The 15,240-nt window shown below is 38.3% G+C and overlaps 3 protein-coding genes across 5 annotated transcripts; 1 reads left to right on the forward strand and 2 right to left on the reverse strand.

Moving 5' to 3' along the window:
- Positions 1-1,972: 1,972 nt before the first annotated feature.
- On the reverse strand, positions 1,973-2,440 carry LOC117925986. The gene has a single exon (XM_034845081.1). The coding sequence runs from the start codon at positions 2,438-2,440 to the stop codon at positions 1,973-1,975; it is 468 nt and encodes a 155-aa protein (XP_034700972.1).
- A 2,248-nt stretch (positions 2,441-4,688) lies between these two features.
- LOC117927026 (glucose-6-phosphate 1-dehydrogenase, chloroplastic) lies at positions 4,689-11,018 on the forward strand. 3 transcript variants are annotated; one of them, XR_004653261.1, is made up of 11 exons: positions 4,690-5,090; positions 6,061-6,239; positions 6,392-6,486; positions 6,581-6,695; positions 8,217-8,422; positions 8,544-8,693; positions 8,787-8,907; positions 9,177-9,406; positions 9,532-9,732; positions 9,953-10,272; positions 10,747-11,018. XR_004653261.1 is itself a non-coding variant. In XM_034846394.1 (10 exons), the coding sequence occupies exons 1-10, from the start codon at positions 4,886-4,888 to the stop codon at positions 10,203-10,205; spliced, it is 1,755 nt and encodes a 584-aa protein (XP_034702285.1). In that variant the 5' UTR covers positions 4,690-4,885; the 3' UTR covers positions 10,206-10,493. The 3 variants fall into 3 exon arrangements, 1 of the variants encoding a protein (XP_034702285.1); XR_004653262.1 differs by lacking the exon at positions 10,747-11,018 and having other exon boundaries at positions 4,689-5,090; positions 9,532-9,814; positions 9,953-10,041; XM_034846394.1 differs by lacking the exon at positions 10,747-11,018 and having other exon boundaries at positions 9,953-10,493.
- A 1,305-nt stretch (positions 11,019-12,323) lies between these two features.
- LOC117926401 (omega-hydroxypalmitate O-feruloyl transferase-like) lies at positions 12,324-14,679 on the reverse strand. Its single transcript, XM_034845489.1, has 3 exons — positions 14,649-14,679; positions 14,069-14,542; positions 12,324-13,268 (listed from the first exon to the last, which is right to left on the reverse strand). Exons 2-3 carry the CDS (start codon positions 14,516-14,518, stop codon positions 12,411-12,413), a joined length of 1,308 nt encoding a protein of 435 aa, XP_034701380.1. The 5' UTR covers positions 14,519-14,542; positions 14,649-14,679; the 3' UTR covers positions 12,324-12,410.
- Between the last annotated feature and the right edge of the window lie 561 nt (positions 14,680-15,240).

Below are 15,240 nucleotides of genomic sequence, written 5' to 3' on the forward strand. Positions count from 1 at the left end.
ATTTTTGAAGAATGAACAGGGTCTGCATCTGAAAATTCCTCTCTTGATGTTAGGATGTTTGGGAACGAGTTCTTTTGCTTCTTTAAGTTTTTATTCTTTGCCCTCGTCAATTTATTAAAATAGCTATTTCCTTGATATTTAGCACACTGAATCGTCCTCTGATGTTCTTGAGCTAAACAACAATTGAGAACATGACTCTGAACTTGTTCTTTCCTGTATCACAAACAGCCATAACCCTGCAACAACATCAAACCTTAACTATCCCTTGTGGATCTTATCCACCATGGCCCCTGCAACCACACGTTTCCCTTTGTGGTGTGACAGGAAGGCCAAAGGGTGTCAGAGAATACCCTTCAATTCTCTGGTTAGAATACCTGTCTTTCTCAGCAGGAATCAAAACAATTTCTACTGTCACAGTCTTGTCTCCACTTTACAGATGTAATGAAATCCTCCCTAAGAGGGATGCTATCTTTTCTCCATATCTGAAGTTCCTTTTTAGGTCTTATCCTCCATTTATTATGCTCATCCACAGCTGTGAATTTTACATTTTCCATTAGTTTGAATCCCACCCCGTGCAAGAACTAAGTCTCCATTGGAGTATCAATGACTACTGTTCAATCCATGGCGTCTCAAAACCTGCCACACTTTCTTTCCTTGGCCAATCAGATTGAAAAGCACATGCTTATTTAAGTTTAATTTGAGCAATCGATTGACCTAATCTTACTGTGGGTGATTATCAATCCATCAATGACTACTGTTCAATGGAGGTCCACATTTGGGGCGTCCATGGCATCTCAAAAATTTCCCACAGCTTCTTTCCTTGGCTAATCAGACTGAAAAGGACATGCTTCTAGTAATTAATTTGAGATTAAGGCGACCAAATGACCAAATCCTATTGTGGGTGATTATCAATGGGAGCAGGGCCAAGTCTGATTGTGATTTTTGTCTCCCACTGTTTCACCATGCCTAGCTGTCTATCCATCCATTTGGGAGTGTTCAAAAGTGAGCAAGTGAAAAGGCATTGTTAGATTTTGGCATTGTTTTGCTGTCCATCAGAGTGGAGATCAGGCTTCTTGTACCTCTTTCGTCCATGATCTAGGGAATGGAAATTGGGCACCTCATTATGTAACCCAAACATACCCTTAAGATTTGAGGAGATCCCCTCTAGTTGGGTCAAGGGTGTCTTCATTTGTCTGGAACAATACTTTTAACAGGATGATTGCATCCGAAGTTGGATTTTGCCCAGATGGATATGGCTGAACATTAAGCCAGTTAGCATCTAATCCCTTCAATGTCTTTTCCCTAATGTGAACGGGAATGAAGCAAAATGGACCCAAGGAACTCTCTTGTCTGCTTCTTCCCCAGAGACTTCCAAGTCAATTAGGTAGTTGCCGGGTCTTCTTCCTAAGAATTTTAAAAATGGGAAAGAAACTAAAAGGTCTCAATCACCAGCAAAAGCAAAAAAAACAAAGACTTTCTAATAGAAAAAAAAAAGAAAAGAAAAGTAAACCATTTCATCAGCCCCAGGAGGGATATATTCTCTTTGATTTCCCTGTCCATAGCCATACCTCAGTAATATCTAAGAAGGGTCTCAGTAATATCACAGAAGGATCTTCTCCACTTGGTCAATTTGGCACCAAACTTTGATAGCCCATTGGAATTGCAGATCCTTTTGGATGTTACAAATAATAGAGAGGAAAAATATTAGAAGCAAAACAATTTCTCTTGTTCAGGTATGATGATCAGCCAAACATCATGCTCAAGGGTTGTGTCAGTTACTTATTTGATAAAGAAAAGAGCCTAAACATGGTTATTATAGGCCTAAGAATTCTCGTCCCAGCACATCTCAGCTAAATTACAACTGGATTTGAAATTAGAAAGGACTGGGGAGGTGATTTTTACACCAAAACCAAAAAAAGAAAAAAAATCTAAAAAAGGCTAGTGACTAGCATGAATACTTCGGTCACAAAGATTAGAACATAACCAGTTGTTGTGCTTCAAATTTGATTCCTTCCCTCATCTTCTTTATGAAATCATCACATTTCTTGTTTAATTCCTCTGCACTCAGCAACCCAGTTTCTTCTTCCTCTTCCTCTTCCTCTTCTTTGATAACTAGAAACCAGTTTTCTTGGCCCATTTGTCTTTCTTCCTCTTCTTCAACTTCCACATCAACTTCTTCCTCTGTGATCACTAGTCCATTTTCTCTCCCTTCCTCTTCCTGAACTTCCATAACAGCTTCCCTTGCGGCCAGTGGTTTTATTTTGTAAAATTCAGGTGCTGGACCTTGACTGTCCCTGTTCTTGATGCCCACATCGTTATGATCCGTCCCCCAAGATGGAGAATTATTGATCAAACCAGAGTTTTTGACAATAAAGACTAGTATACCATTGCAAAGTAGGAATATGTAGTGCCTGTCAATGCCATAGTTATGGAGTTTCATGGAAAAAGTTGAGAAGTAGAAGTTGAAGGAATGGAGGAGGACAAGGACCAAAGAAGAGTAGGAAAGGAGGAAAGAAAAGAAGGATAGTGAAAGTAGGAACTGGATGGCTTTCTTCAGAAAGTGGGATTTGCTGGAAGTTTTGATCCTTTGATGCTTGATATGATCCATATTTTCTTTATGGTATCAGAAAAAGGAACTCTGATAGACAAAAGGGGTGGGAGAGACCTTTGAAAGCATGCCTATAGAAGTGTAGTGGGATGGGGTACTTATAGACAAGTTCAAAACCCTGTAGCTGACGGAAGTTGTGTGTTGATTTACAAAGCTATCCTCTCATCAGAGAGAAGATTTGTACAACTTCTAATATTTTGACCCCAAGTCAGCCAACCACCTTTTTTTAAGCTTTAGGAAAAGTACCCAAGACTTTTTAAATCTAGAAATTGGCTCAACTCTTGTTAATCAGAGAAGGAAGATGTTGGGAACTTTTCTATAGACCCAGTCCAAGGTGATTTACCCACAGAAAAAGAGATCAAAAATGGCACTAGCACTAAGAATTGACATGAATGAATCTGGAATTCAAGGATGAGGGGAGGAAAAAAAAAAGGGGGTTTGTTGAATATTTATGATTTAGTGGAAGGCATATAGCCCTAGATGGAAGGGCACCGCGAAAAATTTAAACAACCAACTATAAACAGTTGAGGGAAATTGAGTTGAGAGCAATGTCTGTCAACTAACTCTTTAGAAACACTTGATGGAGATGGGCAGGTAATGGGAACCTTGTAGCTGTAATTAGGCCTTTAAGGCTGCTAGTATAGGCTTTAATTGGCTCATTTATAGGGTTGTTCATCTTTAAAATGGCTTCATTCCCAGGATGGTTGAGTAGGTGAGTATACTTAAATTTAATTCGTTTTTGTCCATCAAAGATGGGCCTCTAGTTCTCGAGTAACTATCACATTCGTAAACTATTTCCACTCTAAATCAATCTTTGAATCCAAGGTTTAGGACTATGATCAGGGAAAAGGGACAAAGGGGAATGGGGATCACTTTGGAGGGTTACCAATTATGCATCGAGTCAACTTGACTTTTCGGTCGATGTAACAGTACAATTACCATTGAAAATGGGACCAGTTGGGGTACACCAGGATGGGACATGGAAGTTTACATCATATGACCCGGGCTCCACGGCTAAGGCTAATGACACCAGGATTGACTAAGAGCAATGTGAACACAAACATCTTCTTGGAAGGTTGTTGAATGGAAGATGTATTCACATTCCACAGGCTGGACCTGAACTTCAAAAAAAAAACAGGACGATCAATTAGTAGGTCACTTCAAAAGACTACCGAGCCATTTGTCTGAAGTTTGTCCAGTAAAGAGGATTCATGAACTTTCGTAGAATTTCATCTTTGCTATGCTCTTCTTTGGCACTTACCCAAACTTGTAAATAAACATTTGATTTTTCTGTAAAAATTGAACTGTAAAATTAGAGTCATCACCAAGAATGAAGGTTGACATGGATTCCAGAACTTCATACACTACTTCAAATTTTCACTATCATCATCATATTGATTTACAAGTGATGATTATTAAGAGAAAAAAATCAGATTGTGTGTGGTTTTTCAGTTTTTGTGCAAGAAATTCATCCTTAACCCCAGGTTTGGTGCACACATAGTCCACGGGAAAGACTAATTTCAACTCCTATCAGTTTTAACAGACCTAAGGCTGAACTGGGCTGGGCCCAATCCCTCCTTCTGGTACTCGCGTTCTAGCAATGTTTTCCTGGGCTCTTAAACCCTTGTAGGTGTTTCAAACTGGCCCAAGCGAAAGCTTCAGGCTATTCTCAAATTGGACTTAGAAGCCAGACTAACAACCCACTGAAATACCTGAGCTACCACTTTCATGGACTGGCTGTGAGTTCAATTTACTTATTTATTCAGTCCAAAATTACATCATACCGATAATTTGATGGGTCTCATTTAATAATAACTTGAAAGAAAATTTTATCAATGCAGAAGAATCAATTAAATTATCGGTAACTTTCCTTTTTCATTGAATATAACCAACAAAATGAATCCATTAAGTGGTGGTTTCCCAAGTTTGTTTTCCAAAGCCTGCACATAAAGGGCCCAAGGATTAAGAGTTAATTAATTGTTGATTTAGGTATAGAAAAGCCAATCACAGTTCACAATAAGATCTGTATGGATAAGATATTCTTAGCCTCATATGCAAGGTTTCTTTAGCAAAAGATTTGAGAAGTAGTATCATACACTGGCCTTTTCAAGTACTTAGATGGCCACTATTACAGATATAGGTGGTATCTATACTTTAACCCTTCTTCAATCTTCAGCAAATATCTTTATATAGTGGATATGATATCTCAACAATAGATCTCAACTCATTTAAGGTGAAATCCATACTTAGATACCACATTACCCGTAGCCCAATTGCATGGCAACACGTATTAATCCTTGTTCATCCTCTTCATTCAAGCATGATATACACATACCCACAAGAAGGTTCACAATTGCATCATCTAGAACATATCGTACTTCCAAATGGGTCTCTCAGATATCTTCAGGAATCCATTCAAAAAGGCATTTGGAGCTCAAATCCTCAAATGGGTATCCACTAAATGCTGTTCCTTTGCAGGATGGTGAGTTCTTGATTCTTCAAACTGCTATCCCTTTGTCTTCTTTTATGTTTTCCCTTGGTGAAATCGGTTTCTGGTGTTTCTCCAACTTTTGGTTTTCCTTTTTCTGTAATTGATTCTTCTTTTTGTTTGAAAAAATGTGCCCCCACATCACAATGTTCAACCACTATATTTGTTGAATTGGTTTTGAGATTGTGCTTAGTGAGAGTTTGTTGATTGGTATGATGGAACTCTGAATTTGGAAGAAAGGGGAAGAACACCGTCTTCAACCTCAGGATAAGAAAACAGGAACCAAAAGGAAAACTGGAGAATATCTGTAATATTGTTCAGGCTGTCTGGTTGAACAAATTTGGAATTTTTTAGGGATTCTAATTCTTGTGGATTTCAAAATTCTTTCTTTTAACTTGAAATGGTTTGCAAATTTTTGTGGTCTATGGAACTGAAATTCAATTCCAGTTCCGTTGGTATGTAAACCAAGGGACCAGTGTACTGGAATTTGGAATTGGCAACTGCCATTCCAATTCCATGCAGCCGCCTCATACTCAATCTATGCATATTTGCAGAATGATACCTTATTTTTGCCTTACTTGCAATGGGGATCTGCCCAAAATGGTAAAGTTTGCCAAAAAAACTTGTAAAAATTCTAATTTGTCCAAGTTTCTCCAAGGACCTTAAAGCAATTGAATGTAGTAATAAAAAGAATCAGCTCATAAAACCAAAGATAACCGAGGAAAAGCATTTGTGAAGAAAGAATATTTTGCTCATGTACCAGGGTTCATGAGCAATAACTAATTTCTGCCTTCAGAAATTAAGATGCATTTTTGGCTTTTCAATATGCCTTTTTTCATTTTTAATTCTCACACTCGATGTTGTCATTCATAACTTGTTCTACTTCCCTCATTAGTTTCTTTGTTTTCTCTGGTTTGTTTCCAGTTGTCAAAAATTTGATGAGCTTTTGGATCATGTTTATCAGGAAATCCTCTGACCGAAGATCACATTGCACCTCACCTGAAAGAGAGGCCATTTATCTCAGGATCAGAAAGCCCAGAGTCTACTCTCAGCATAACAGTTGTCGGCGCCTCAGGAGACCTTGCAAAGAAGAAAATTTTTCCAGCACTTTTTGCTCTTTTCTATGAAGATTGGCTGCCTGAGGTTGTATACTTCATTGATCAAAGCTTCCGTTTTATAATGATAGAGATAAATTGAGAAACTTCAGAAGAGCAAGATGCATTTTTTCCATTGTGACACATTTAAGTATTTCTGATCAGTTTCTTCTTTCTTTTCATTTACTTGTTTTTATGCAGAATTTTACAGTTTTTGGTTATGCTCGAACTAAAATGACAGATGAGGAGCTAAGGGACATGATTAGCAAAACCTTGACTTGCAGAATTGATAAGAGGTGTTCTATTTTGCTAAACAATCTCTCATATGTCATATTTAATCTAACCATGCTTTTCTTTTCATGTTCATTAATATGTGGAGAAAACTTGCAGTGCAAATTGTGGTGACAAGATGGACCAGTTCTTAAAAAGATGCTTTTACCATTCGGGTCAGTACAGCTCTGAGGAGCATTTTGCAGAATTGGACAAGAAGCTAAAAGAGAAAGAAGTAAGGAGCATTTTGAATTTCTCTCTGGCTGTTTCATATCAACCTGTTGCAGTATGGTTAATTTGTCTTGGTATGAATTTTTTTCAGGCATGTTAAGCTACCAAAAAGCTTAACAATGCATATCAAGTCGACCTGGGCAAAAGTCTTAATACCTTTCTCAGGCACTGCTCTGCTTTCTCTCACTTGCATGTGTTTCAATATTAGGTTCAAATTTATAACCACCCGAACACCTTGGTTTGGTACTAGAAGTGCAGATTTTTTTTTTTTTTTCTGAAGGTCCGTAAAATCACCCGATCTAATGGTTTGACTAGAAAGAAACACAAAACACATCTGCCAAGAAAAATCTGCTGCAAGCAATGGTTCCAAGCCATACCAGACAGCCATCTCTGACATCTGAAAAAGAGAAACAATCCATTCAAGGAAACTCCCTAGAAGAAGCCTAAAATCCAAACTAAGAAGTTTCCCAAAAGAAGCACAAATAAAAGCTCTAAATAACAAAGGGAAAGGGATGAAAGTCAAGTCTCTCCTCATAGTACAAACAGAAGTAATTTAGCTTACTTAGTAAGAGTAAAGGGAAGGGCAAGTCATCCTCTGTTGAAGTCCCATTGTGCTAACAAACTCTAAGCCGTCTCTTGTATTTTTCATGGCATATTTTTTAATAAAGAGGTATATTTAGAGAGTGATCCTTCTCTTCTTGCTCACTGAATTATCTGAACAATGTTAGCATCTTCAGGTACCACATTAAGTTACTAACTTACCCAAAAGTTTAAGCTATTAGGTAATCAGCTAAGAAAGTGTGTCGAGCTGACTTGGGATGAAACACAATCCTGTTCCTTTTGTACCAAAAGCCCATTGGAGATTAATGGAAAGAAGTGAATACCATTTCCAGTTATTGTCACTAGGTTTATAAACTTTGACTAGGAAAAAACTGGCCTTCAAAAGCTTTTGAATTTTTAATTCCATTTAGAACTGCTACTTCAGCCTTGATGCTCAATTGGGGAAAAGGGGAGAAAGCTAAAGAAGATCTTTTTTACTCTGAGAGAAGTACTAGAGAAGTCCAAACCATATGCACTCTAGACTTCAACATCTCCAGAGTTTTCAGATGGTTCTGGCAGCCTTGTCATGCAGTTTTCTTTTTTCAAGTTTTCTCCTTTTATTGCTTGAGTCGTAATCCATGTGTGGCTCCATTTTTGTGTCAATCATATTTAACTCACCATCCTCCAATTAGTACAGTAGTGAAGTTTTCTCCTTTGCACGACCTATCGTGAATAGTTTTTTTCTCATCCAATGAAGGAAACAATGAATTAAATTCAAATATTTGAATGACAACCTGAATTTGATGATCTGTTCATGTAAAATTCAAAATGCCAAACTGGTGTCAACCGAGCACAAGGAGACTTTGCACAAATTAGTTTCTCTATGTTTGCTGTAGGATGTGCCATTTATTTATGACAAAAAAAAAATGATTGGAGATTGTTAGTTTAAACTCTTACTTTGTTCCTATTTAAATACTCTTTCCAGGGTGGAAAACTACCAAATAGGTTATTTTACTTATCAATACCTCCAAACATCTTTGTGGATGTGGTGAGATGTGCTAGTCTCAGAGCTTCTTCGGCAAGTGGATGGACAAGGGTCATTGTTGAAAAGCCTTTTGGCCGTGATTCACAGTCATCTGGAGAGCTCACTAGATCCTTGAAGAAGTACCTCAATGAGGACCAAATATTCAGGTATGTTTTGCTGCCTTGAGTTTTTTCTACATGAATCTAAAGAATTTAGAGAGGGTGCTTTTCAATGGGAATGAATCATAGAGATAAAGACAGATCTTTGACTCTGTTAATACTTATTCAGGATTGACCATTACTTGGGGAAGGAGCTGGTTGAGAATCTGTCAGTACTTCGATTCTCAAATCTTGTTTTTGAGCCTTTATGGTCCAGGAATTACATCCGCAATGTGCAGCTGATATTTTCTGAAGATTTTGGCACAGAGGGACGGGGAGGGTGAGTTCCTTATGCTACTGTCTGATATTATAATTGGATAAACCCATTCCCTAAGAATGAACATAGCCTTAATGTGTTTGTTCTTGCCTTCAGATACTTTGATAACTATGGTATCATCCGAGATATAATGCAAAATCATCTCCTTCAGATACTAGCACTATTCGCAATGGAGACACCTGTCAGCTTAGATGCTGAGGACATTAGAAATGAAAAGGTATTGAGAGTATTTTTCTGACGATATTGGCCATATATTCATTGTTTTCCTTTTTTTCTTTTTCTTTTTTTCATTTTTCTGATTTTCCATTCTTTGTCATGACTGTCCAAAAGAATCCATATTCTAGGTTGGCAAAAAGCTATAAATTAATATCTATCCTTCATCACCTAAAAATAAAGAAAGAAACCTCAGGATGTTATTGGAAAAGGCTAGCATTATTTGAAATTCTATGAGTTTATCATAACATAGCGTCCATGGTTTTGATTCAGGTCAAGGTTTTGAGGTCAATGAGACCACTGCAGCTTGAAGACGTGATTGTGGGCCAATACAAAGGCCATAGCAAGGGTGGCCAATCATATCCTGCTTATACTGATGATCCAACTGTGCCAAAAGGCAGTATCACCCCAACTTTTGCAGCTGCAGCTCTCTTTATTAATAATGCCCGATGGGATGGGGTTCCTTTCTTGATGAAGGCAGGCAAAGCTCTCCATACTAGGCGGTGGGCAAACCATTATCATCATCTTCTTCTTCCTTATACAAATTCATTTTTTTAGTCTCGTCCTTGCATTCTGTGGGAATTTGAACAGTGGAATGACCGAAAATATTTTTGCAATGAAAATTCAGAGCAGAGATCAGAGTGCAGTTCAGACATGTCCCAGGTAACTTGTACAAGCGGAACTTTGGGACTGATTTAGACAAGGCTACAAATGAGCTTGTGCTTCGCGTGCAACCAGATGAAGCAATTTACTTGAAGATTAACAACAAGGTTCCTGGTCTTGGAATGAAACTGGACCGTAGTGATCTTAATCTCCTATACAGAGCGAGGTAAAAGTGACAAAGGCATTTGATTGAATAGATACACAGCTTTTAAGTTATCAGCTTACAAGGCTACAGACATGGGTATAAAGTAAGAAGTTACATTAACCATTGCTGAGCTCTGTTTACTTACGAAATATATTTTCCTTCAAATGTGAATTACTCATGGAAAGGATGGAATTTTATCACATTCTTTCTGTTAACCTAAGATTTATATTCAATCTTGAAGGTATCCAAGAGGAATACCAGATGCTTATGAGAGGCTGCTCTTAGATGCAATAGAAGGAGAACGAAGGTTGTTCATTAGAAGTGATGAGCTTGATGCTGCTTGGGCACTATTCACACCATTGTTGAAGGAATTGGAAGAGAAGAAGATCATTCCAGAGCTCTACCCCTATGGTAGCAGGGGACCAGTTGGAGCACATTATCTTGCTGCAAAGCATAATGTTCGATGGGGAGATCTCAGTGGCGAGGAATTGTAATAGTGAAAAGCTCCACTCTAGGATTTTGCATGATCATGGTGGCTTCCAGTTTCAAAACCTTCACTGGGTAATATTGATTCTTTCCAATCTATGTTGTAATTTAGAGATATTCCCTCAATGGGGATTTTTAGTATTTAATATATATAGCGGTCAAGAAGCATGTTGAGAGCCAGAATGATTCGAATCAGGTTGTAAGTTTGTCTTTGATGATGATTTGAACAAGTGATACGTAATGAGGTGGACCAATTCTGATCAAAGAATAAATGGATGTGGATCTTTTTGAATTTTCTTGAGCAATATATCCTGACATAATGATGAAAATCATACAGCCAATACACTTGGCATCAACTGAACAAAATTTTGCATGGTTGGTTTGTTTATCCACCTCTTAGATTAGCGAATTATTGGCACCTGCAGCAAACAACAAGATCAATTACATTATGGGTTTTATATCTTCACTGAGCTTGACCAAAAACACATTCTGGGTAGAAACATTGTGAGGGCCCTATGATGAAATAACTCACTGTCTTTGGTCTTGCAGGTAACCATCAGTTTATCACTTTCTAGCCAAACTTGTTGGCCAAAACGTCCTAGTAACACAGCTGAAGCAGGAGTACAAAAGGCATATAGCGATGCAAAACTGCCTGATAGTCCAGGGTGGAGAGAGTCTGTAGGAGGCGTATAAGAAGGTTTAAGTGTTTGTGATATGTGTGTAACATGGCATTGTTAAGTAGGTATAGACATATTCATGGTTATGGAGTATGCAGCACTGTAAAATACAATATCCCATTTTTCCGAACTTGTCAATAACAATTCAAAGTTATGAGATTTTGTGTTTGCATTTCTCCCCCAGGACCACCACCATCACTGATGTTAGTAACTGCTCAGATGCAGTACTGAACAGCTAACAGCCTTCTTTATGAAGTGTCTTCTGCCCATCTTTCTATCTTCTTTCTCCATACCTTAAAACTATGACAATCAACATCTTTGCCTTATTGGCAATGAACATGGCTAGGTGCACTTTCGAGAGGAAAGTATTTTTGCCACATGTGCTCTAAGTCACATCTTTGCCATGGATGTTTCGATCTTCTGCAAAAATCAACGACAGTTGAACCACCATGTATTCTGTCCAAACTACATTTGTTTTTGAAGCCTGCATTTCAGAGCCCAGCTGAACACCACCCACCTCTGTCAGCTTATGGTTGGAGCTATAAATATGATTGAGCAGCTATCAAGATAATAGTTTTATCAGATTTTAGCAACTCAAAGCTGATATTCAGATATCTGTGCATTCAATCTTTCTCAGGCCCTTGAATGAGTTGCTACAAGGGTAGGTAGGGGTAAAAGCATGGTTTAAGTGAACATCCAGTTACCTGCATGCACACATTCAACAAAATCCTCACATCATCAACATTATACAACAAAATTAAAGCATTCAATCTGGTTCTATCAGCATACATGAACAGGAAACTCCAGATTTTACTAACCAAGAGACTCAACTTACAATAAGTGAAGAACTGCCAGCTTATCCTATAATGGTAGTAAACATGAACGTACGTAACAGTATTCTGCTAAACCTAATGAGGAACCACATATAACAGGAATGCCATGGTTGCTGGATATGTAGTATCTTCAAAAGGGGTAATCAATAATCATGCATAATAGGCCTGCCAGGCATATAAATACAATATTGCAGTATACAGTATGTGGAGCAGGATGTTTTCTGAAGAGATTGCATCAAGTCTTGGACAGTGATATTAAATGCTGGCTGACCCACCATTGTGCACCCAAACTTTAATTTCTTCACAGATTTCAGAACACAATGGTCCTCGTTGCCTTGATGATTTACAAAATGGGAATTCTATTAATTTGTTCTCCAAAATATTATTTGCATATATAGTTCACTTGATAGAAACATCATTTTCCTTATTAAAATGGCTGTCTGCGGCATATGTAAAGCATTTCCCTGCAGCCCCATCTTGTCTAAATCACAATTGAAATGCATTATAGAGCATTTGTTTTTGTCCTGATTGCAATCTGTCAAAGAATGATACTTTGAGGAGTAGATTGGGAAACAAAAAGATCCTTTTTTTAGATGAAAGCAATACCAACAGATACTTCCATAGACATGCACATAGAATGATTTATAAATGTGCTTAGGGAACTTATTTTATAGGTATATATATATGGCACACTTGGATCAAACTAAGCTAGAATAAGCTCTTGGAAGGTCTTCATGGCAGTAAGGGGCAATCCCAAAAGCAAAGTGGTGCCCTTCTCTTTTCCTTTTGAGAGAAACAAAGCCACTTCTTTCTCAGGCAAGGTCACACAGCCAGATTGTGTAGGATCTCCCCACCCAAAGTTGGTAGTATCAAAAGAGAGTCTAGTCCATGAAGTGATCAAAAGGGTGGCAGTTAACGAAGGCCTTGCTCTAGTTACTTCAAAGTAATCAATGGTTGAACGGATAAAGTCCTCGTTCACCATTTTTATTGCATCTTGTACTAGGCCCACTGCATAAGAAAACGGTTTTTCGATCAATTCTCCTACCTTGCAAAGACAACAAGTTAGGACAATACCATTGCCAAAGTACCCTTTGGGCAAGGGTGGATTGAACTTGGATCTCCCATCAACTGCAAATAGTAGCTTGGTTTCTTGGTGGGATCTCATCTTGAGTGCCTTGCTTCGGGCACGCCACACTAGAGCTGTGAGCACTGTGAAGCTTGTGCAGCTCTTTATCACCTCATCCTCCATTGCTAGTTTCTTTAATCGCCCTAGCTTTTCCTGATCAAAATGGAATGATTTATATACCATTTGCTCTTCTTGATAGAGACGCTCCATGTTTGACTTGTCCTTTATCTCCATGAACTCTTTATGGTCATAATTGATCTTAGGAGGTTGTCTAGATCTCAATATGGATCTGTCCACAAAAGGTGGGACGCTCAGTGATATCCCTCTAGCTGTCTCTGCCCATGAATTTACAAACTCCATTGCAGATATTCCGTCAGTCATGCAGTGATTAATTGTCATGCCAAGAACAAATCCTCCACACTTGAACCTTGTTACCTGTAAATTATTACCAGGAAAGCAAGAAGTGAATATGAAATCTCACAAAGAGCAAACAAGATAAAATGAATGGTGGAAATAACAGGACACCGTCTGGTGTTAAGCCAGGTATGAATCCTACACAGTAGGGGATGTGTGTGAAGTAAGTTGTGCAGTAAACACAAGCCCCATAGAACTGAGTGCTGTCTCCTTTGGTTTTAGCCTTTTACAATAAAAACCATGGGCTGGCTCTACTTCACTTTTGCAATTAACAGAATGATTTCGCCAAAGAGGAAACAACCTGCCCCTTCGCTATCAAATTTACTGTGCCATTATGGGCCCAGAGGGGGCATAATTAGGAAGGACCATGTCATGTGTGGGTCGCCATAAATGGTGAATAGTTTATGACACTGATAAGGGTTATACTGAGTAGGGAGGACTGACTGTAAGCCCCTTAATTTGAGCCAAAGTCTAGTAGCAATCAGGCCTGTTTTATGGTATCACGTACTGAATATAGTCGAGCTCGTGAAATAGACGTTTTCCTGCAATATATAATGTCTCCTCCTAAGTGTCATATCCCACATCTAACGGAATTGCATCAACATAGGGGAGTGATTGCGATGATATTCCACATTGGAGCCAATCCTCGACCCTAGTGGGATGAGTGTGATATCCCAATAAAAGAAAAAAATTATTATAAAAATTAGTTTCAGGACTACATCAGGAACTGCCTTCACTGATTTTTGTGTGTGAATGATGAGTGTGCAGCCACAGAAAATAAAGGTACTCTACTGATCATGAATACAAATGCAACCCAATACCTGTGCAGTCAGAAGAGGCATTTCTAGTATGTTTTTCGCTTCGGGAACAGTATGAACAAGCTCTCCCAACATGGCAGGATCAGGTATAGTACTGATATCACCCAACACATCCATACTACAGTCTGCAACGGCTTCAACAAACGGCACACCGTCGTTCGAGCACTCTACAATAAGCTTTCCATCAGGACTAATTGTTAACTTCCCAGCCAAGGGGTAGAAATGAACTAGAACTTTAGCCAACGCTTGCTTGATCACATTCGCGACGTTTTTACTACTATTCATTCCATCTTGCTTGAAACAGTACACTGTTTGAATGATAACAGCGATGTTCTGATCAAGGTTGGATAAGAAATAGAACTCTTTATCATGAGTTACCCCCTCGGATTGAACTAAAATGGGCTGTGATTTCTTAATAGAAAAAACTTTTCCATTTTTGTATATTCCATCCATTGGAGCTGGCCCTTGATCAGTAGTCTGCACAAATAATTAGCTTACACACAATAAGAACTCCGTGTAAAGGAGTACTCCAAAAATCAAACAACGAAATATTATATATGAACTTAAGAATGAAGCCTACTACCTTTTGAGTCTTTCTGAAGAATGAAACTGGCTTTTCTTCGGTTTCTTGGCAAATTCATGCAAGTCTATGAACTTATATACACTGAAGAGTTGGTTGGCAGTTATTTTCTCTATTGAAGGCTGCCTGGATAAGATAATCAATAGGTGATGTAATTGCATGACAGCAAGTCATATACCGAAAGACTATTTTGAATCAGTCCATGTCATCCCTCTGATTGGATTTGAATGGTGGATTTAAGACTGCAGAGCTATGTTCAGTTCAATTACTTGATATCAGCTGATGAAGAATGGTCGGAACATGTGGTCACAAACAAATGGCTCCAGAATAGGGTTTTTTTTTTTTTTTTTTGGTGAATACAGAACTTTCTATGCTGCCAAACACACAAGAAGCAAACAGGAGGAGACTTTCTTGGTGGGCTAGAAAATATGTAGCTCAAATGGTCTTCATCTTGGCATGGTTTTCCTCTGAGGTACAGAAAAAAGGCCATTTGATTGAATATTTTTCATGACAAAAACTTGAATTTGACTGCTTAAATGTCTCAAAGTGCAAAAATTTATGTGCGTGCACATCCCTTTTGCTTGCAAGTAAAAGA

This window comes from Vitis riparia, chromosome 12, assembly GCF_004353265.1.
Source record: "Vitis riparia cultivar Riparia Gloire de Montpellier isolate 1030 chromosome 12, EGFV_Vit.rip_1.0, whole genome shotgun sequence".
Classification (NCBI taxonomy): domain Eukaryota; kingdom Viridiplantae; phylum Streptophyta; class Magnoliopsida; order Vitales; family Vitaceae; genus Vitis; species Vitis riparia.